At 41.0% G+C, this 21,067-nt stretch overlaps 1 protein-coding gene across 10 annotated transcripts in view; it reads left to right on the plus strand.

Annotated features, from left to right (window-relative positions):
• Positions 1-998: 998 nt before the first annotated feature.
• The window catches only part of GEMIN5 (gem nuclear organelle associated protein 5), a 35,338-nt gene continuing 15,269 nt past the window's right edge, over positions 999-21,067 (plus strand). For 5 of the 10 annotated variants that reach the window (XM_036423720.2, XM_036423718.2, XM_036423719.2 and 2 more), the window contains exons 1-16: positions 999-1,261; positions 2,301-2,461; positions 3,124-3,305; positions 5,626-5,777; positions 6,215-6,334; positions 7,672-7,801; positions 8,697-8,862; positions 9,748-9,960; positions 10,764-10,849; positions 12,977-13,059; positions 14,048-14,184; positions 15,885-15,958; positions 16,632-16,813; positions 17,463-17,602; positions 18,490-18,661; positions 19,506-19,736. In XM_036423720.2, the coding sequence (XP_036279613.1) occupies positions 1,096-1,261; positions 2,301-2,461; positions 3,124-3,305; positions 5,626-5,777; positions 6,215-6,334; positions 7,672-7,801; positions 8,697-8,862; positions 9,748-9,960; positions 10,764-10,849; positions 12,977-13,059; positions 14,048-14,184; positions 15,885-15,958; positions 16,632-16,813; positions 17,463-17,602; positions 18,490-18,661; positions 19,506-19,736 (2,395 nt within the window). In that variant the 5' untranslated portion in view covers positions 999-1,095. The remainder of the gene's footprint in view (positions 1,262-2,300; positions 2,462-3,123; positions 3,306-5,625; positions 5,778-6,214; positions 6,335-7,671; positions 7,802-8,696; positions 8,863-9,747; positions 9,961-10,763; positions 10,850-12,976; positions 13,060-14,047; positions 14,185-15,884; positions 15,959-16,631; positions 16,814-17,462; positions 17,603-18,489; positions 18,662-19,505; positions 19,737-21,067) is intronic. The other 5 variants (XR_006740698.1, XM_036423714.2, XM_036423715.2 and 2 more) reach the window with 3 other exon arrangements.

The following is a 21,067-nucleotide window of genomic DNA, read 5'->3' on the forward strand; positions in this document are numbered from 1 at the left end:
ACAAACAAAAAACAGTAGTCAATCGAAGGCTTTATGCCTCCAAAGTTAGTACCCTTACCCTCTCTGTATTAAGATATCTCGGGTTTCGGTGTGCCAGATACCCCATGCAAACAAGCAATCCAGGAGCAGGGGAGTGTAGTGCAGAAATGTGAGCACCTTAGCCTGTTTGAGTTGGAAGGAAACTTCCATTCTTTTTCCTCCACAGCACTTGGCACACACATACAGTTTCACAGAGTTGGCATTCGATCAATGGAGTCACTCTACTATTCTTCTCCCTGGGTTTCCACCCAATAGCACAAACTCTTTCCTTTTTGAGTTCTGATCGGAATTTCTACTTATTTTTTTAGATATATCCTTATAGCTATTTTTCAACCTTTTCATCTCATGGTACACATAAGCTAATTACTAAAATTCTGTTGCACGCCAAAAAAAATGTATTTTTTGCCAATCTGACAAAAAAAAAAGGCATAATTTTGATTCAGTCATACCGAGCCGCTATTGTGTTGGCTGTCCTTTATTTATTTATTTATTTATTTATTTATTTATTTACAATCGGAAAGAGGTCAATGCCCCTGACTAAAATAGTCAGGTACTGCGTGTTTTAAACATTCTTGCTGGTCTCGGCACACCAGTTGAAAATCTCTGCTTTAGAAGCATCTCCAGAGCTAGCCAAGTGTCCCGGCACGAAACGTTCAAAAACTACTACTAGATGGGGCGGCGTTAAACCGGCCGTGCGGGGAGGTGACTCTACCGGTCTAACCCGTTAGTTATGTACCTTGACTGTTAGGAAGCGAGAAAGCCTAACCCCGGGGCTGGGCTCAGGCGGCGACAGACCCCGCCGCGGGCGGGCGGGCGGGCGGGCGAGGTGGGGAGGCAGAGCGCCCGGAACGCCGCCCCGCCTTCTCCAGCCCCGCGGCGGCGGCGGCGGCGGGAGCCGGAGCGCGGTGCGGCCTGGGCCTCGGCGCTCGCCGTAGCGGCAGCGGGACGAGGGGGCGGGGCTCCGGGTTGGCCCCGCCCCCTTCCCGGCTACGGCGTGGGGCTGCAAACGGTTCGTCCCAGTGGCTCCTCTTACCGCTTCCCTTGTGGCTCGCGGTCATGGGCCAGGAGCCTCGCACGCTGCCGCCCTCCCCCAACTGGTACTGCGCCCGGTGCAGCGATGCGGTCCCCGGGGGCCTCTTCGGGTTCGCGGCGCGGACCTCCGTCTTCCTCGTCCGCGTGGGCCCCGGCGCTGGCGCGATCGCTGGGACGCCCCCGTTTCGAGGTAACTCCCTTGTCCCTGCCCCCGCCTTTCCTGCACTTCTAGTGTTCTCTGGAGGCGCCGGGTGTGCGTCTTCGGCCACCCCCTTCTGTGGACGGAGAAACTGAGGCCCAGGCGGGGAGAAGGGTCTGCTCACAACCCCTAACCTGAGTCGCGTCCCCATCTCCAATGGTGAGACACGCTGCGCTGTGGGCGAGCGGTCCCACCTCCCGGCGCTCTCGGGAGGGACTGCTCGCTTACCCTGAAAGTTATCTCTGTCCAGCCGAAACCGGTTTGGTTCAGTGATAGAGCGTCGGTCTGCGGACTGAAAGGTCCCAGGTTCGATTCCGGTCAAGGGCATGTACGTTGGTTGCGGGCACATCCCCAGTAGGGGATGTGCAAGAGGTAGCTGGACGATGTTTCTCTCTCATCGAAGTTTCTAGCTCTCTATCTCTCTCCCTTCCTCTCTGTAAAAAATCAATAAAATATATTTTTTAAAAAAAAGTTATTTCTGTCCAGACCCAGGAATTTTTTAACATCATGGCCTCCCTCCTCGACCCATTGCACGTGGATCCCTTAGGAGCCTTCTTGGGGTTGGGGTTGCCTCCAGCTCCAGGCCCTAAAGCAAGATCTTACAAATAGATGGTACTCATTTCTGTAAGATGAAGGAATTGAGCCAGAGGCTTTTAGGCTCCAAACTAGGTCTTGATTATACCTTGGGATATGGCATGCCAGATAGTCGACTCCAAACAATCTCTGGCCAGATCTAAGTAAGAGTCCCGTTCTCCATTTGGGTTGCTTCTCAGCCTGTGAACTAGGCACATCAGGGAATATCAACAGCGTTTTACAGTTGAGAGGATGGAAGCTCAAAGAAATAAAATGAACTTTTCTAAAGTCACGTGGCAGAGCCAGTTCCCACACTTGGAGTTTTTGACTGTGAGTCCCCGGATATTTTTGTTATATTATATCACGGAATAAGGGAGATCCCACTCATCTAACAACAGCATGAATCAGCCAGAAAGCTTAGGTAGCACTTTAACCTGGAGTCTGGTTTTGCTTGAAGTCATAGGAGAGCTGGTGGGACACACCGAAAGAGTCTCTGGCTTCACGTTTTCTCATCATCCGGGTCAATACAACCTTTGTGCCACCAGCTCTGATGATGGGACTGTGAAAATCTGGGATGTAGAGACAAAAGCAGTTGTGACAGAACATGCACTCCATCAGGTACCATGGCTTAATTGCTTCCTCATACTGTTGTTATGTATCTATGCCAAGGGTTCTTTTGTTTCAAGTATAGTTTTGCTAGCTCATTTGTGCAAGTTAACTTTTGGAATTGTGTTTATAAATTAAATAAAGAAGTTCTGTGTTGTAAGAAATATTTTTGGAAGGTCAGCAAGCTACACTGCTTGCCTGCATTTGCAAATTATTTTACTGTAATAGAGCCAGTCATTCATTTAAGTATTGCTCACAACTACAGTATTGGCTGCTTGCATGCTACATTCATATGAGAATTGAAGAGTTGCATCAGAGAAAATGTGGCCCACAAAATCTAAAATATTTACTGTCTGGTTAGACTGCTGATAGGAACTGTATATCAGTAAATGAAACTTGATTTACCTGTCATTTGAGAGAATATAGGAAAGGAAAACAGTTAACTTAATCTTAGTAAGAACTCTGCATTAAGCTATGAAAGAAATTATTTTAAATGGTTCTTTGATCCTCAATAGCCTAAATTCTACCATGTGGTTAGTATAGTCTTGTTGCACAAGTGGTACTAATAGTATTTATTAGGTGCCTATAATGTGCCTCATTATGCTGGTTAAAAGCTAAGTGAAAATTAAGCACTGACAAATGAGAAGCAAATATATTTATGTTTTGTTTTAAAGCATACTATATCAGCATTGCATTGGTCTCCTCGGGTGAAGGACTTAATAGTATCTGGAGATGAGAAAGGAGTGGTGTTTTGTTACTGGCTTAACAGAAATGACAGCCAGTACCTCTTCATAGAACCCAGGACAATTTTCTGCCTTACTTGCTCACTTCATCATGAAGACTTAGTAGCCATTGGGTAAGTACTGTTCTATCTGTGTTGGTCACAAGTAGAAAGAGCAGCTGAGACGATGGAAGTAGTGCGGGTAGGTTTGTAGATCTGTTGGAAGGAGAGGGTGCTTCCTTCTGATGGCTTCTGGTTTTCTCAGTGAGGCATAAGTCAGACAGGAGATGGAGCCAAGTTCATGGTGGGATGGTACTGGATGCAGGAATAACGTATGAAAACAGTCATCTCAGAGAATAGGAAAATGAACGGGGGAAATTGTAGGACCAGTGGTCCCTGTTGAGTGCCAAGCTAAGGATCATGGTCATGACTAAACTATTTACACTGGTTAAGAAAAGAGATGGTTAAATTCAACCAGGTTTGAGGTTTTATGGCGTAAATACCCCTGAGAGAGGGGGGACAAGGAGACGGGTTTTTTTTAAGGAGTGAATAATAGTGAAAATGGAAGGGGTCTGTGGGTAGGCAGTCTCTGTGCAGTTGAGGAGAGGAGGGTACTAGAGAGGGAGCAGAAAGGCAGAAAGGGTAGCAGGCAGGAGTCAGAGAAAATGAAACCACACTGATCTTGAAAGATGAGCTGGAATTCACAAGAAGAGAGGAGTCTTTCAGGTACAGTCAGACACGGGATTGAATGAAAATGATTTTTTTCCAATGACCTTCAAAATGGTGATTATTTTTTGAGAGCTTAATCGCTTGACTATTAGTTACAGAACTTGGTGGTTTTCAAAGTTCATGTCTTTGAAGATTAACATTCTATGATTTAATTTTTTAAAAAAAGTTGTAATGAAGGAAAACTTTATAAAAGGAGAAAACTAAGTAAATAAAGCTGTTACTGGTATTTTTCCTTGTAGAAGTGTCTGTTTTTTAGGAAATGCAAATAGGTACACACACTTTGGAGAGCAGCTTTGCATTTCTTAGTAAAGCAAAGATATGCATATCTTACATCCTGACAGTTGCATTACTAGGCGTCAAACTGGAAATTGTCTCAGGTGTATATAAGAACATTAATGGCAGCATTTTTTGTTTGTAATAGCTAAAAATGTAAGCCCTTCAAAAGGAAAAGGACTTGGTAGAGGGGGAAAAAAATGAACTTTTGTAATAATATGAACAATAAAGGTTTATTTAAAAAAAAAAAAAAAGGAAAAGGAATAAAAAAGTTGAGGTATATTCAGATGATGGAGGACTACACAATAGTATAAATGGCTGGCCAGGAACAGTAACATGTGCCAACATGACTGACTCACGAATAGAATGAGTGAAGGAAGCAAGCTGCAGAAAAAGACTACATATCATTTATATGAAGTTTAAAAAAAAAAAAAAAAGCCTAAGCAACTGCATGATCGGTTGCAATGGTGCATACTGACCACTAGGGGGCAGACGCATAATGCAGGAGCTGTCCCTCAGGACTGGGGACCCCACCCATGCACAAATTTGTGCATCAGGGCTCTAGTATATAAAATAATTCTGTAGCCAAAGCCGGTTTGGCTCAGTGGAAGAGTGTCAGTCTGCAGACTGAAAGGTTCCAGGTTTGATTCCAGTCAAGGGCATGTACCTTGGTTGCGGGCATATCCCCAGTAGGGGGTGTGCAAGAGGCAGCCAATCGATGATTCTCTCTCATCGATGTTTCTAACTCTATCCTTCTCTCTTCCTCTCTGTAAAAAATCAATAAAATATATATTTTTTTAAAATAATAATTCTGAATTTTATTTAGGAATGTAAACAAAGAAAGGCTAGGAATGATGTAACCCAAAATTCATAAATAGCAATTTCCCTCTGGGGAAGAGAGGGACAGAGTTTGGGTGAGATATACAGAGGACTTCAACTGTGTTGGTATTGTTTTTTTCTTAGTCTGAGGGGTAGATACTTTGTGTTTTAAATACTTTGCCACTTAAAAAAAAAAAGCTGTTAGAATTTCTCAGCCTCTTGTACTCACTGAATAATAGCCTTGGAATACCCAGATCTTGAATTAAGAGTTCTGCAGCTTTTGTTAAGTTTCCAGTTGGGAAGCAGGGTTGCTGATATAAAGAATGAGTTTTGGGGTGTATTAAAACAATTTGAGTATAAGTAGAAGAACTGCTGGGTCCCTATAAGAACTTAGAACTTAAGCCTGCTCCAGTTAACATGCCAGGTAACATGCGCACTATTTCTATTACAAGATTGATCATGGAGAAGGATTTGAAAAATCAGGAAGCATGAATGAACACTTTAGAAAAAGGACAAAGTTAATTGTTTCTTGTCTTCTCCCCAACCCCCACTGCACTTAACTTTTAAAAATGGACAGTAACTCCTAAGGCAAAATTTTACTGGAAATCAAAATGTTTTCTAACTTGTTTTTCAGCTACAAGGATGGCATAGTGGTAATAATTGACATCAGCAAGAAAGGAGAAGTCATTCACAGGCTTCGGGGCCATGATGATGAGATCCACTCCATAGCCTGGTGTCCTGTGCCTGGTGAAGACTGTTTATCCATAAGTCAAGAGGAAAATTCAGGTAGCGGCATTTAAGGGAGGGTTCTGTACTCTTTAAAGCTTAAGAACACAATGTGTAGAATTGTATCATTGAATAACATTTAAAATGTGACTTTTGCCCTAGCTGGTTTGGCTCAATGGATAGAGCATTGGTCTGCGAACTGAAAGGTCTCGGATTCGATTCCAGCCGAGGGCACATGCCTTGGTTGTGGGCTTGATCCCCAGTAGGGGGCATGCAAGAGACAGCCAATCAATGATTCTCATCATTGATGTTTCTGTCTCTCTCCTGCTCCCTTCCTCTCTAAAATCAATAAAATATATTAAATAAATAAATAAATAAAATGATTTTTGCAGATCAGGTCTAGGAAGCTAGAGCTAAGATCCTGGAATCCTTGCAAACTATTTTTTCTTTGAGATAAGTACCTGTTTTGTGTAACAGAATTACCGTCTCTATCCTAGAAGAACCTGAACTTCCTAATGGGAAAGTTGTAGCACAAACTCCAGTAACAAAGGGCTGCTACTTAGCCACTGGAAGCAAAGATCAGACCATTCGAATCTGGAGCTGCTCTCGAGGCCGAGGTAAGACTGATGTTTGATCATTTCTTTCACAATGTAACCTATATTGATCCAAGAGAGGCATAGTTTTGTTATTCTGCCTTGCTGTACTGGAAGTATATCATCTGTCAAAAGCAGTTCCTGTACCTTTCTATGCAGAAAGTTGCTTCCCAACCTAGTTCTAGTCGGAAACTCACCTTCTCAGCCTGTAAAAGCTTTGACTTAAATTAGCTAGACTAGCCGAGACTGGTTTGGCTCAATGGATAGAGCATCCGCTTGGGGACTGAAGGGTCCCGGGTTCGATTCCGGTCAAGGGCATGTACCTTGGTTGCGGGCATATCCCCAGCAGAGGATGAGCAAGAAGCAGCTGATTGATGACTCTCTCATCGATGTTTCTAACTCTCTATCTCTCTCCCTTCCTCTCTGTACAAAATCAATAAAATATATATATTTTTTAAAATTAGCTAGACTACTGTTAACACTGTATAACAGTGTTACCAGAAGAAAATGAGGTCTGAATCCTAAGTAACCAAACTAACAAACTTCTAAACCACAAACTATACAATAGTTCCCTATTATCTGAGAGGAATACGTTCCAAGAGCTCCACAAGATGCCTGAAACCTCAGCACCAAACCCTATATAAACTTAACATTTTTCCCTGTACATACATACCTGTGATAAAGCTTAATTTATAGCCGAAACCGGTTTGGCTCAGTGGATAGAGCGTCAGCCTGCGGACTGAAAGGTCCCAGGTTCGATTCCGGTGAAGTGCATGTACCTTGGTTGTGGGCACATCCCCAGTAGGGGGTGTGCAAGAGGCAGCTGATGGATGATTCTCTCTCATCGGTGTTTCTAACTCTCTATCCCTCTCTCTTCCTCTCTGTAAAAAGTCAATTAAATATATTTTTTAAATTAAAAAAAAGTTTTTTAATTTGTACATTAGGCACAGTAAGAGATTTAAAACAATAATAATTAAGTAGAACAATTATAATGACATACTGTAATAAGTATGTGAATGACTTTGAGGCCATTATTAAGTAAAATGGATTACCTGAACACAAGCACTGAGACCACGGTTGTCTATCTGATCACCTACTAAGTGACCAACGGGTGGGAAGCATATACATCCTGGATACATTGGACAAAGGGATGGTTCTTGTTCAGGGCAGAACAGCACAAGATTTCATCACACTATTCAGAACAGTGGTATTTAAAAGAGGAATTGTTATATCTGGAATTTTCCCTTTGACATTTTTGGACCATGGTTGGCCATAGGTTACTGAAACCGCAGATAAAAGGGGGCCACTGTGTTGAGCTGCTGATGACTTTATACACCCATGGACCTTCTTTCAATCTGCAGGTGTGATGACTTTGAAATTGCCCTTTCTGAAGAGAAGAGGAGGTATGGACCCAACTATTAAGGAACGCCTTTGGTTGACACTCCATTGGCCCAAGGATCAGCCAACACAGCTGGTATCCAGCTGTTTTGGGTCAGTCATTTTCCTGGTCATGCCCTTTGACATGTTTTGTTTTCTTCCCTGGCCTCAGAAATTCCTAGACTTGAAGATGGAAAAAGCAGTGGCTGAGGCTTATATTATGATAGGCCATTTGTATTGGAAAAATCATGGGATCGATATCTGTGTTGTGTAAGAAGAGAGTTGTGAAAAGATCAAATATAATAAGTATAGCCTGGTGGTTAAGAATGGACTCTGAAGTCAGGCAGAATTGAATTTCAGAATCAGTCCATGACTTACCTGCTATGTATTCATGAGTAAGACCCTTCACTTTTCTGAGCTTCAATTACTTCATATATAAAAAGAGGAGGTTATAGTATCTCCTGTCTCTTAGGATGATTAGAACCATTCATTAAACAAAATTTGAGTATCAGCTTTTAGTTGATTGAGATAATAAGTGGATTTAACAGAAAGGGCCCTGCTTTTAAATGAAATAATACAGGTAAAGCATATAGAAATCTCATCAAAACATTAGCCATGGCCCTACCCCTGCCAACCTCACTGACTCATGAGATATTCTATCTTAAAGCCTGTGGGGCTATGCAAATTGTGGAATTTCCTAATTAAAGCTATTAGGAAAATCTTTTCAAAAAGCAGTCCAGTATAGTTGCATGGCCCAGAAAGAAGGAAAGCTATGATAAAGTACCCTTCCACCTCTGATTCCTCCAGCTACTTGGTTCTCCTCCCCATAGGACTGATTCCTTGTTTTCATGTGTGCTTCCAGAGATATTCTGTGCATACTTCAGAGGTTTTCTCTACTTAAAGGAACAATGAACAGAAATTATTTTGCAACTGGGCCACGCTTCTGGTCCAGAATCTCTTCTTCTCAAATGGCTTGTGAAAGATAACTAACGTCTGTCTTCCTTCGCAGAGGTGAATTGCTGCTATGGGATCTCACTCAGTCTTGGAGGCGAAAATATACCCTCTTTAGTGCTTCAGCAGAAGGGCAAAATCATTCAAGAATTGTGTTTAATTTATGTCCGCTGCAAACTGAGGATGACAAACAGCTGCTGCTTTCCACATCAATGGACAGAGATGTAAGGACAGTTTATTTCTGTGTTCAGCACAGAAACGCAGTGGTTTATGACTTAGATGGGATTAGAGGGCTTTTTCAAACCAGCCATCAGTTCCATTCATACCCCCCATACCTCCAGTTCCTATTTCAGTTACTCTTACCGATTGGCACTAAATACATGAACAGCAGAGAGGTAGGGTGAAGGGGGGGAACCACCAAGATGCCTTTTTGTTACAGAAGATGTGATGAAGAGCTAATGGGTCCAGGAAGGATATGTAAGATCATCATGCTTTGGCTTTGTTATATCCTTGTCTGTAGTTAGGTAGCAGAATCATCTGCTCTTGGTGAACTCTCTCTAAGGGAGAATTCGCTTTAAGAGTCTGTGGCCGTACTCTTTTGCAGTTAAGGTAGGCTCAGTTGATAGACTTTTTCTCCCAAGTCCCTCTGTTACACAAGTTACAATTCAAAACTTAGCACTGCTCTTTCCATCAGTATGATATTTTGCTTTTTGAGATAACACTGATTTTTCCAGTATCTTGAGAGCATCTTTATTGCTTAGAGTTTGCCAAATGAGGAAATTACCAATGTGCTAATCCAATAGAGTAGAAAGGCCAGTGACCTTGTAAGTGGCAGGCCTGGTTCTGGCTTATTAATTGTATGGCTCAGAATTCACTTGACATCTCTGGGAATAAACGTATGCTAAGATCCCTTTGAGCTCTACAATTTATTATTTTTTTGGGGGGGGGGGGTGTTTTTTCTAAAACATGCTTTTTCCGAATCCTATTAAAATAGTTAAATTACACTATTCTTGTTTACTCTCTAAACCCATCCTATTTGAAATGTTGATTCCTTTTCCTGCTTCTCTGATCTTTTTTTATATTTAGGCCTTAACCTTTCATCTTTTCAGGTAAAATGCTGGGACATGGCCACCCTGGAGTGTTGCTGGACACTGCCTTCCCTTGGTGGCTTTGCCTACAGTCTGGCTTTCTCTCCTGTGGACACAGGCTGTTTGGCCATAGGCGTTGGAGACGGCATGATCCGTGTATGGAATACAATCTCCATAAAGAACAACTATGATGTGAAGAATTTCTGGCAGGGTGTCAAGTCCAAGGTTACAGCGGTACGGATGCTCTCTTTGAGCTTACTATGAACTTATTTTCAAGTCAGTAATTCTCTTTCAGAGGATACCTTTTCGTTTAAATGAACTCTGTTGGGAATCATCTCCAAATTTAGGATTTCAAGTTAGAGCTTTGTTCAAGTCATCATGTTTTCTAATAGTAAAAAAAAAATTAGAAATAACCTGGATGTGAATTCATGGAAGACAATTATTAATTATGAACACATGGGATGGTATCAAACTATTAGAAATGACAATGCAGATCTTTATTTTATGTGAAAAGATGGTAATGACTCACGAAGAATGCAAATGACAAAACACAAAGCACATTACAAAACCGCATGTATAAATTTTTTTGTTTTTTTCCAAAGTGAAACCTCTGTTGTGGCCATTTAATCTAAAAGCAAGGAATGTTTCTCCACGCCATTCACCCATTTCCATAATACATTGAACCACTGTTGACAATTTGTGATGTGTCTTTCAAAATTTTAATTATTATTAGAATCATATTTTCTAAATTGTTCTGGCATTTTTTTATCCCCACTCAACAGTGTATCATGTACATCATTCATATGTTTGAACCCTTTTTTCAATTGTATATGTTGTAAGATTATTCACCAAAAAATTCAATACTGGCAATGGAGTGCTTTGGGGTGAGATTACAAGTAACATTTGTTTCTCTTTTAAATAATGAGAACTTATAAAATTAGAAGACACCAAGAGCAAGAAAGTTTTCCATTTAAACGCCTGAAGAATAATCTGAGAATTCCCATTACAGTCTCTCGTTCCTCATGTGTTTTTTGTAGCTGTGCTGGCACCCAACCAAGGAAGGCTGCTTAGCTTTTGGAACGGATGACGGAAAAGTGGGATTGTATGACACCTACTCTAACAAGTAAGAGAGAGAGATGATTCTTTGTCTAGGCCATTGACCAAATGTCAGTGATGATGTTTGAGTTCAGAAACCTGGACATGCAACAAAATTGGTCTGGGAACATCTTTAAGAGTCTGGTTCTGAACTTCTTCCTAATTAGGAATATGACCGATTTACTGTTCAATGATTGTTATTTATTACAGTTTCCATAATTTGCCACTATAATAAGAATCTTTACTATATACTATTTTATATTTAAAGAGAAAACAGAGTCCAGCTCTGAGACTGAGGTTTAAAACTCGAACTTTAATTTTAAAAATGTATTTCTCAGCCCTGGCCAGTGTGGTTCAGTTGGTTGAGCATCATCCTGTACACAAAAAGGTCGCCTATGTGATTCCCACACAGGACACATGCCCAGGTTGCTGGTTCGGCCCCCCATCGGGGTCTGTGTTAGAGGCAACCAATTGATGTCTCTCACATCAGTGTTTCTCCTTTTTTCCCCCTCTCCCTTTCACTCTTTTAAAAATAACTAAATAAATAATTTTCAATAATGACCTTTGGGAGTATAAAGTATTTCCTTTTCCCTCGATTTTTTAAACAGTAGTTCTATAATATGAACTGATGTCCAGCCATATACAAATTAAGTTTTATTAGAGCCCAGCCATCCTCATTTGTTAATATCTTGTCTGAGGCTGCTTTCATGGTACCACAGCAGAGTGGACTAACTGTGACAGAGATAGCATGGCTCAAAAAGCCTGAAATGTTCACTATCTGGCCCTTAGTAAGATAAGTTTGCCTACCTCTGTTGCACATTACTTGCTTCAAGTGAGATTATACTGCAGAGTTAACCTTTTTGCAATTATTTAAGTACTTATGTATAATCTACATGTAGTTAACTATTTTTCTCCTTTTTTTTCCTCACCCAAAGAGAGAGGATATTTTTTCCATTGATTTTTTAGAGAGAGTGGAAGGATAGAGGGCAGTATAAGGGCAGGAGAGAGAGAGAGAAGAAAGAAACATGGATGTGAGAGAGACACATCAATTGGTTGCCTCCCACACTTACCCTGACTAGGGGTGGAGCTCGAACCTGTGGAATCCAGCCTATACATCCACCTCTGAACCTGTGACCCCCTCTGGTGTGCAGGCCGATGCTCTAACCACTGGACAATGCCAGCCAGGGTTCCAATCCCCCACCCCACCCCCCAATTTTTAATTCTCAAAAAAGCTATATCAAAGAAACATCTAAGAAAATAAAACAATATAACACTAGAAAAGGTATGAATTAGGGGGAAGGATGTTGCTGTGGACAAATTATTCTTGGGCCTTCAGCCAGAACTGCTATTCTCTTAGCCAAATAAATTCTGGTTTATTATCTAGGATAACAATGTATGTCAGACACATGGAAGTAAATAAGTCAACAGCTAGTTCAGCCGTAAGTTCCAGGAAAGAATACAATATGCACTGACGGTAATAACCACACTGCCTTTGACTGCCACCTCACATATTATTCACCACCACAGCAGCCTTAAGAAACACTTTTAAGACCAAGGCTTCTTAAAAAACAAACAATAAAAAACTTTAAAGTCTATCTAAAATCTTCTCTTATTTAAGAATGTGGTATTAATGACAGGGTAAACCTAAAATGACATTTAGTCTTTTACTTGAATATGAGGTGGAGCATTTGCATGGTGATAGTGCATGCTTAGTTCTGTGCTAAGCAGTTTGCATTTTCTATCTAGTCCTATCTGTCTCTCATTGTGGTAGCCTTTACACTGCTGGATAACTACAGTCATATTAAAATATTTGACATTTAAAGTGGACAACTCAGAGGGAGAGATGGGGAAAATGTTTATAAACCAACCAGATGAGCAGGTTAGATTGGATGGGGAGAGGGAGATAACATTTTTTCTGTGTTTAAAGTGTATTTGAGACTTACTCATTTTGTTAGTAGATCTCATTACCTGGTATGTCATTTAAGTATTTGCTTCTTTACAAATCAGCTATTTGGAAAAGGGGTACTATTAAATTGTTTTTCTCTTACATCAGCAAAAAAGTTTATAATAAGTGCCTTTTACAGGGGAAAAGTGTGTTATTGCCACTATGCCTTTTAGTGTAAATCTTTCTGTTTGTAATCCCCCTTCCTCTTAGACCTCCCCAGATCTCCAGCACATACCATAAGAAGACTGTGTACAGTTTAGCCTGGGGGCCACCAATACCTTCCCTGTCAGCTGGTAAGTGTCTGAGCCATTTTCTTACAAATGCAGAGTATTCTCTTTCTTACAGCTTAACTTCCTTACAGCTTAGTCCTAGGATATTTGAGAGTCCCAAATATTCTAGCGCAGTGACTGCTTATGCTGCTGCTATGTATCGATAGCCAGGGGTCTCTGAAGGCAGAGTGCTGGGTCAAACCATTCACCCATAATAAGCCTCCCTAAACTCTAAAGCAAACTGAGACTTTCTCAAGGGATCTCTTTTTGCCTTTCATTGTATTCGGATGCTTTTCCTCTTCTAGTCCCTCTCAGCCTTGTCTTTCTCTTTCTTGTTCCTAAAGTGATAGTCCTTTGCAGTATCTTTCAAAATGAGTGTTCAGCAAAAATCTTTGGTTTTCTATAATGAAACATCTAAATTTCCATAGTAACTGCATTACATAGAGAGGATAGTGTAAATCATCAGCACTCAAACAGCACTGCAATCATCTTTCATTCATTCACTCAACACATGTCTATTGGATCCTTGGTTTGTGCCAGGCAGAGTTCGAACAGTGGTGAGAGTAAAACCTGCCCTTACAGAAAGCCATCACAACTGCTGTTTGCTTCTTAAAAATCAACAAGAGGATTGCTGTAACACTAAGGAAATCTGCTCCTTATAATTACTCATAGAAAGTCCTGCAGTTCCATATATTTAAATGCCCAAAGAGTGGAGTACTTATTTCTGAAAGAAAACATAAAAATTCAAAAACTTTGAGAACATGTTTTCTGATTCCAGCTTTGGCACCCCATACCATTTTGAATGACAGAAGAATGTTTAAAACAAATATGTTACATTATAGATATTAATGTAGCGTTATTAGTATACCGTTGTTACTTTTACTCCCAACAACTAGATTCAGACACATGGAACGGTGGCTTTATTACAGTGTATTGGAACAGTGGATAGTATGATATGGTGGTGCTTTGGCTGGTGGAATGCAAAACTGATAAGCTTTCTTGTCTCCTATAGGAGGAGAAGGAGACAGACCCTCCCTCACTTTATACAGCTGTGGAGGGGAGGGGCTTGTCTTGCAACATAACCCCTGGAAGCTTAATGGAGAGGCTTTTGACATCAACAAACTCATCAGGGACACCAATTCAATCAAAGTAAGTTCCTGTGGTTTAAAGTCTTCTCTTGATCTCTGAATCTTGATTTTCCATCTTTCACAATAAGTGCCATTATTAGAGATATCCGTTATGCTCGGTAAGACTTCTTAGATGTTCTTTAAAAACTCAGTGAATTCATAAGTTATAACATATATTGTAGAATTCTTTATCCTTGAATGATGCAAAGAACTTAACAACAACAAAATATTTTATCTCAGTTGCATTGGTGATTTATCGTAAACTTTCAGATCTTGGATATAGAGCATTCTTTTCCAGCCAGCCAGTTCCTCCAGACAGGCCTTGGTAAAAATAACTTGGTGATAACGGCATCCACATGTGGCTGCGGGGTATTTTGCTCAAGATGGAATTGTCATTTGTTTTTAATTTTTTAATGAAGGAATAATAGATTTATTAAAAAGCTGCAAAAATAATTCCGTTATCTTTGACCCAGATTCCTACAGTTAATCACATTTGCTTTATATCTTATCAGTATTATCTGTATGCCAGAACTATCTTTTGAAGTGAAATCGTAAATGCTGAGATTTCCTTATTCTTTTAAATGAGCATTTTTTTATTGTTGCTCATTATTCTTGTATGGCTAGCATAGAAATAACATTTAATCATAAACTGAATTATTTTTATTGATTCATTCCTCCACTGTCTTCTCTATATTATCTTAACATAGCATTCAACAATGATTATAGAGACCAGATTCCTGTGCCCAGTGAGCTTTGGGTTTTGTAGCAGTTGAGTGTATGGATCAGAAGCTCATACAGGGAGTTTGGGCTGCAAATAGAAGTTTAGCATCCCTTTACAGGAATGGTAGCTAAAAAAGCTGTGTGTGCCCAGCCCGTGTGGCTCAGTGGTTGAGGTCGCAGGTTTGCTTTGCAATCAGGGCACATGCGCGGGTTTTGGGCTCGATGCCCAGTAGGGGGCGTGTGGGAGGCAGTGGATCGATGATGTTCCTCTCTCATCAATGTTTCTATCTCTCCCTCTCTAAAAAAATCATTTAAAAAGAAGGGGGGGGAAAAAAGCAGCTGTGGGCATGTATGAGGTTGTCTAGAGAGAGAAGAAGAGGGCCCAGGCAGCCTTGGGGACCAACATGAAAAGAAACAAAAGGGATAGGAAGAAAGCAAGGGCAGGGTGTATGATTTTTGTTAAGGAGACCATGATATTATTTTAATGAAGCTCAAGAAACATGGATGTGAGAGAGACCTGGCACAAAACAAGGTTAGACATTGTAGACATTTAGTGTTTACTGGCCTCCTTTTGTCCCGATTAAGAAATTATAATTAGGCTGAAACCGGTTTGGCTCAGTGGTAGAGTGTCGGTCTGCAGACTGAAAGGTCCCGGGTTCGATTCCGGTCAAGGGCATGTACGTTGGTTGCGGGCACATCCCCAGTGGGGGGTGTGCAAGAGGCAGCCGTCCATGTTTCTCTCTCATCGACGTTTCTAGCTCTCTCTCTCCCTTCCTCTCTATAAAAAATCAATAAAATATATATTTTTTAAAAAATTATAATTAGGACATTTGCTCTTAGTAATCCTTTGGTTATTATGTAGATTATTTACAAGAATGGCTATTGTATAATTAGATTTTTAAACTCTAGAGATTTTTTTCTCTAGTGCTGTCATCATTGGTTTGTAAGCTATGCAGAGAAGAACAGTGTTTTTAGTCAAGATTGGTTTGTTTTGCTTTCTAGTACAAACTGCCTGTACACACAGAGATCAGCTGGAAAGCAGATGGCAAAATCATGGCTCTTGGCAATGAAGACGGGTATGTGTTTGTTTCTTTAAAACACACACACACACACACACACACACACACACACACACACTTTGTAACTGCACATATATTTGATTGCAAGCTGTCTGATGCCATCTGTAATGTTAGCTGGGGAAGCCCGGTTGTTCTTGATATTCTGATTTATCCTTGTGTCTGTGAATGATCTAGGAGCTCTCTGCATCTTTGAAAATTGCTAAGTAAGTTGGATATTTTCATTCCAAGGAGCGTTTGCCTACTCAGTGTTTGGCTGTTTGATGCTTTGTAAAATGCTCATCTCCTGCACCGAACTGCCTCAGTTTCCCTTCATTGTTTGAAATGAAGCCTCGGCATCCGTCCTCTTTTATAATAGGTCGCACCAGCCCTTTCCGTGTTATTAGAGTAACCATCCTAAGTCAGCCATTGGTTCATCCATTCTCCTTTTAGCTTCTCTCCAGCACCATCTATTACAAGAGCCTGATAAACACTTTTCAGAGAGTTTGGGCATTTTTTCAAAGCTGAAATACTTGTTTGAGAGACAACCTTTTGTCCCTGGTTCTAAGAGAGTGATAGGGTTTTCCTATGCCACTTCACCTTTCCTTGACTGAGGGAGTGAAGGAGAAACCTGGTTGTGTTAATTGTACATTTATTGTCCATCTTTCATATCTTGATGTGTTTATTATTTCAGATCAATAGAAATATTTCAGATTCCCAACTTGAAACTGATCTGCACCATCCAGCAGCATCACAAGCTTGTGAATACCATTAGCTGGCATCATGAGCATGGCAGCCAGCCAGAGCTGAGCTATCTGATGGCCTCCGGGTCCAACAACGCTGTTATTTATGTGCACAACCTGAAGGCGGTCATAGGTAACTGGTTTCTTCTACACTGGGGTGCGATCCTCTGTTTGGCTCCTTTCCATTCCAGTCTCTACACTCTTTACTGTTAAAATAAATGTTATTACTTTTTTGTTTTCAAAAGTAATATATTCATTTTATTTAAAATAAAAATTTCAAATATGACATATATGGTAACTAAGAAAGTAACATTCCTCCCATAATCTCATCCCTCAATAATAATCAGTGTTATCAGTTTGCTGTATGTTTTCTCCAGATTTTTTGTTCTGTAAATCCTCACCGGAGGATATTTTTCCCATTAATTTTTAGAGAGAATGGAATGGAAGGAGGTAGAGGAGAGAGAGCATGCATGCAAGAGAAACGTCGATGTGAGACACATATCAATTGATTGCCTCCCAACTGGGGCCAGGGATTGAACCCGCCACCCTTCAGTCTAAGGCTGACGCTCTAACTATTGAGCTATAGTGATCAGGGCTTCTCCAAATTTTTTAAAGAATGGTTATTGGCCAAGTGGCTCTCCAAAAATACTGTCCCAATTTATACCCTCTTCCTGTAGTGTTTGAGTATTTTACACACAACGCATTCACATGTTTCACTGCATCCAACTCTCACAACCCCCTGAGGTAGCTTTTGTTATTCTCATTTTCCCCTTGTCTTGTAGAGAGCAATCCTGAATCTCCAGTGACCATTACAGAGCCCTACCGGACCCTCTCAGGGCACACTGCCAAGATTACTAGTCTGGCATGGAGCCCACACCATGATGGAAGGCTGGTGTCTGCTTCCTATGACGGCACAGCGCAGGTACTGTAGCGTCTCTGGGAGTGGGTTCCTCACTGTGTACTCTGACTTTCCTCTTTTCCCAGTTGTGTGCATTCCCCTTCCCTCACTGTTAACTTCTACAGAAAGGGATTTTCTGAGTTCTAGGAAGCATCTTAGTTTTATTCCAGGCCCTTATCGGGCTTTGATTGGGTTGTTTTTTTATTTAGAGATGAAAATGAAAGTATTTATAGAAACTAGCTAAATTCTAATTTTAAGATTTCATTCTAACTTATCACTGTCAGTGATGGACTTATAAATTTATGTGAAAACAATTTTTAATAATAAAATGGTAAGTCAGAAATCTCAAGTTCTAAAAAGTAAAGATGAGCTGCCAAGCCTGAACTATGAGGTATGAGTTTCAGGTGTCAGAACCAAAACAGACCTTGGGAACTGGAGGGCAGTATCTGTGGTGGATGTCTGTCTCCATGTTGAGACAGTAGGGGGTGTGCAGAAGGCAGCCAATCAGTGATTCTCTCTCCCTCTCCCTTCCTCTCTGGAATAAATTTTTAAAGAAGCAGGTAGGACACTGATCAGTTGCCCAGGTACTTGGGGGACAAAAGAATCACCTGTGAGAAATTAGAACCCCAAGTATGCACACACGTGCAGGGTGGGCTGAGTTAAGAATTCTCTTCATAAATAATATACAGTACTACTCCAGGATGGTGAGATCTGTAGGCCACCTTTAGAAGCTCACTCAGAATCACCCCCACAGGCAATAGCACTCTCTGAAATTGAACTCTTAAGAGAAAATTACAAATCACAAGAGGAAATATAAGTATGCACAGATCTTTAAAATATTATTTTTCTCCTCCCCCAGAACAATGGAATAACTAGAAAGTGCCTATTCTGTCATGTGACTTTGGCTTTAGGTGTGGGATGCTCTCCAGGAAGAGCCTCTATGCAACTTCCGAGGACATCGAGGTCGGCTGCTGTGCGTGGCATGGTCCCCCTTGGATCCAGACTGCATCTACTCGGGAGCAGATGACTTCTGTGTGTACAAATGGCTCGTCTCCATGCAAGAACATTCCCGGCCTCCCCAAGGTCAGTCCTAACTTGGAGCCCAGAAATGCTCACCTTCTTCCCCGGCTCCCTTCCTCAGTAACTGAGTTGATTAGGGGCAAGCGAGAAAGACATTCACACGGGGCAGCTGCCACCATATGTCAGGGCGCTGGAGCCTATGCAAGGCAGCCAGCCCTGGGGAGCCTGAGGACAGCATCCAAATCGTAACAGTATTCCTGGCACCCAGGTCTTCATTTCTGAATACTGGAGGTCATGTTACAATTCAGTCAGGGCACGTGCCCAGCAGTGGGTGTGCAGGAGGCAGCCGATCAATGAGTCTCATTATTGATGTTTCTATCCCTCTCCCTCTCTGAAATCAATAAAAATATATTTTAAAAAATAAAAAGCCTTTAAAAAAATAGTTTGAAATCAGAAGAAATCTGAGCCTGTTCCAAATTGAAGGAAACTAGAGACATAACAAGCAAGTACAGTGTGTGATGCCTTTTGCTGTAAGAGACCTTTTTGGTAAAACTAATGAAACCTGAGTGAAATGTGTGGCATAGACAGTAGGAGTGTATCAGTGTTCATTTCCTGATTTGAGTAGTTGTGCTGTGATGATGGAGGAGTGTGTTCACACACTACAGTATTCAGGGTTAATTGACCATAGTATTTCTGATTTAATTTCATCACAAAGGGTTAACATTTGGATAATGTAACTAAAAATTCATTGTGAAGGAAGGGAAAGGGTAAGAATGCTATCCAAAAAGAGTAGTGAGGGTTTGGAGATGATCTCCTAGAGTGCTTTTAATCAGTTTATATTTTACTCTATCCTTTTTTAACCTTTGCTTTTTCTTTTTTTTTCTTTTTTTCTTTTCTATTCCTCTAGGCAAGAAAAGTATTGAATTAGAGAAAAAAAGGCTCTCTCAACCTAAGCCAAAGCCCAAAAAGAAGAAAAAGGTCACCTCGAGAGTGTCCGTAAAGCAGGAGTTGTATGAGGGGAATGAAGAAGAAAGCATAAGGGAGAGCACGGGGCCTGTTGAGAACGGCAGCGTGTCCGACCAGGAGGGAGAAGAGGAAGCACGGGAGCCAGAGTTACCCTGTAGAGTCGCCTCCATAGGTATGTGCCCGAGCCCCATGTCACCGACTCCAGGACTAAAGAATTGTGACCAGAAACTTCTCTGCCTCTCATCTACCTGGTTTCCCAGCTCCTTAGCGTGGGTGGTATTTTTGGTGCCCCTGGCAACCACATTAGGTTTGTCAAAGGGCACCTTTAAGCCTCCGAACACCTTTGAAGTGTTAGAGGGGACTTAGTGAGTGATTGGGGTGGAAATGGCAAAGTTCTGCAGAGAAGCTTCTCCCCAGCTTGGGCAGGTTGGCCTATGGGACAGAGCAGAGCCCGGGAGTATTTACACAGGAACCCACATGGGAAAAGTTTTAACAATTTGACATCGTCATCCATTTATTGAAAGACACCGCTGTCGTTACAAATGTCTGACCTGGAAGCTACCACCACTGGGAACCTGTTTCCACCTGGTGGTATTTTCCTAAAAAAAATTATGAATGACATTGAAGTTCTTTCAGCCTGTTAAACTATAGTGACAGCTCTCAGACTTCTTACAAACTATTTTTCTGGGTTCCATCACTGATTTCTAACTAAGCAGTCTACCACAGATATTGACGAGGAAAAGGACAAGGGATATAATTTTAGCTATTTACCTTCAATTCTTTTAGCTATTTACCTTCAAGCTCTGAAGCCTGTTACCTGTTGAAATGAATGACTAAATAGCAAACAATATAAATAGTGGTGTGTTTTGTTGGTTTTTTTTAGCTCTAAAACAGTATTTTGATGTGAAAGCATTAAAGTGACTAAGATATATGGCACAAAGTCATCCCTGGCCCTTTCTGTTTCAAGGCATAGCTGTTGGACCTGTGGTTTGAGTCAGAGCTAAAAGCATACTGGATTTATTTTTTAGGTCCATCAAAATACCTTTTTATTGCAAAATTATTGCACAAGAAACAGCAGCTTGTTTTATTTTAATTCATGGTTGTGGTAGGTTCAGGATTGTGACTCCATATCACATACCCTGAATCTTTTCTATTAATTGAGGTGTTCCTTATTTGTGTAATTAAACATGCCATTAGTACTTTGTTATCTAAATTTGTAATATCCTTTGTAACCTAAGCGAAGTTTGGGAACTTGTGAGCCTATGGTGTAAAGTTGTGGAAGCTAGAAGCTTATAACTTTTCCTTAGATGAATTAGTCAAAGTTAGAAGCAGTAAACTCAGAAAATTCTGGAACACAGTCTGTGAGCTAAAAAAGGGAAACCACCCATGCTGCCTTTGAAAGTGTTTGATCTCACATTTTGGGTAACAGATAAAATTGCACTGCTAAACCTGGTATAGTTCCTAATTTTCAAAAAGAACCAGATTCTGCATTGTTCTCATCCA

The sequence above is a fragment of the Pipistrellus kuhlii genome, unplaced genomic scaffold (genome assembly GCF_014108245.1).
Source record: "Pipistrellus kuhlii isolate mPipKuh1 unplaced genomic scaffold, mPipKuh1.p scaffold_m20_p_8, whole genome shotgun sequence".
Taxonomy (NCBI): Eukaryota; Metazoa; Chordata; class Mammalia; order Chiroptera; family Vespertilionidae; genus Pipistrellus; species Pipistrellus kuhlii.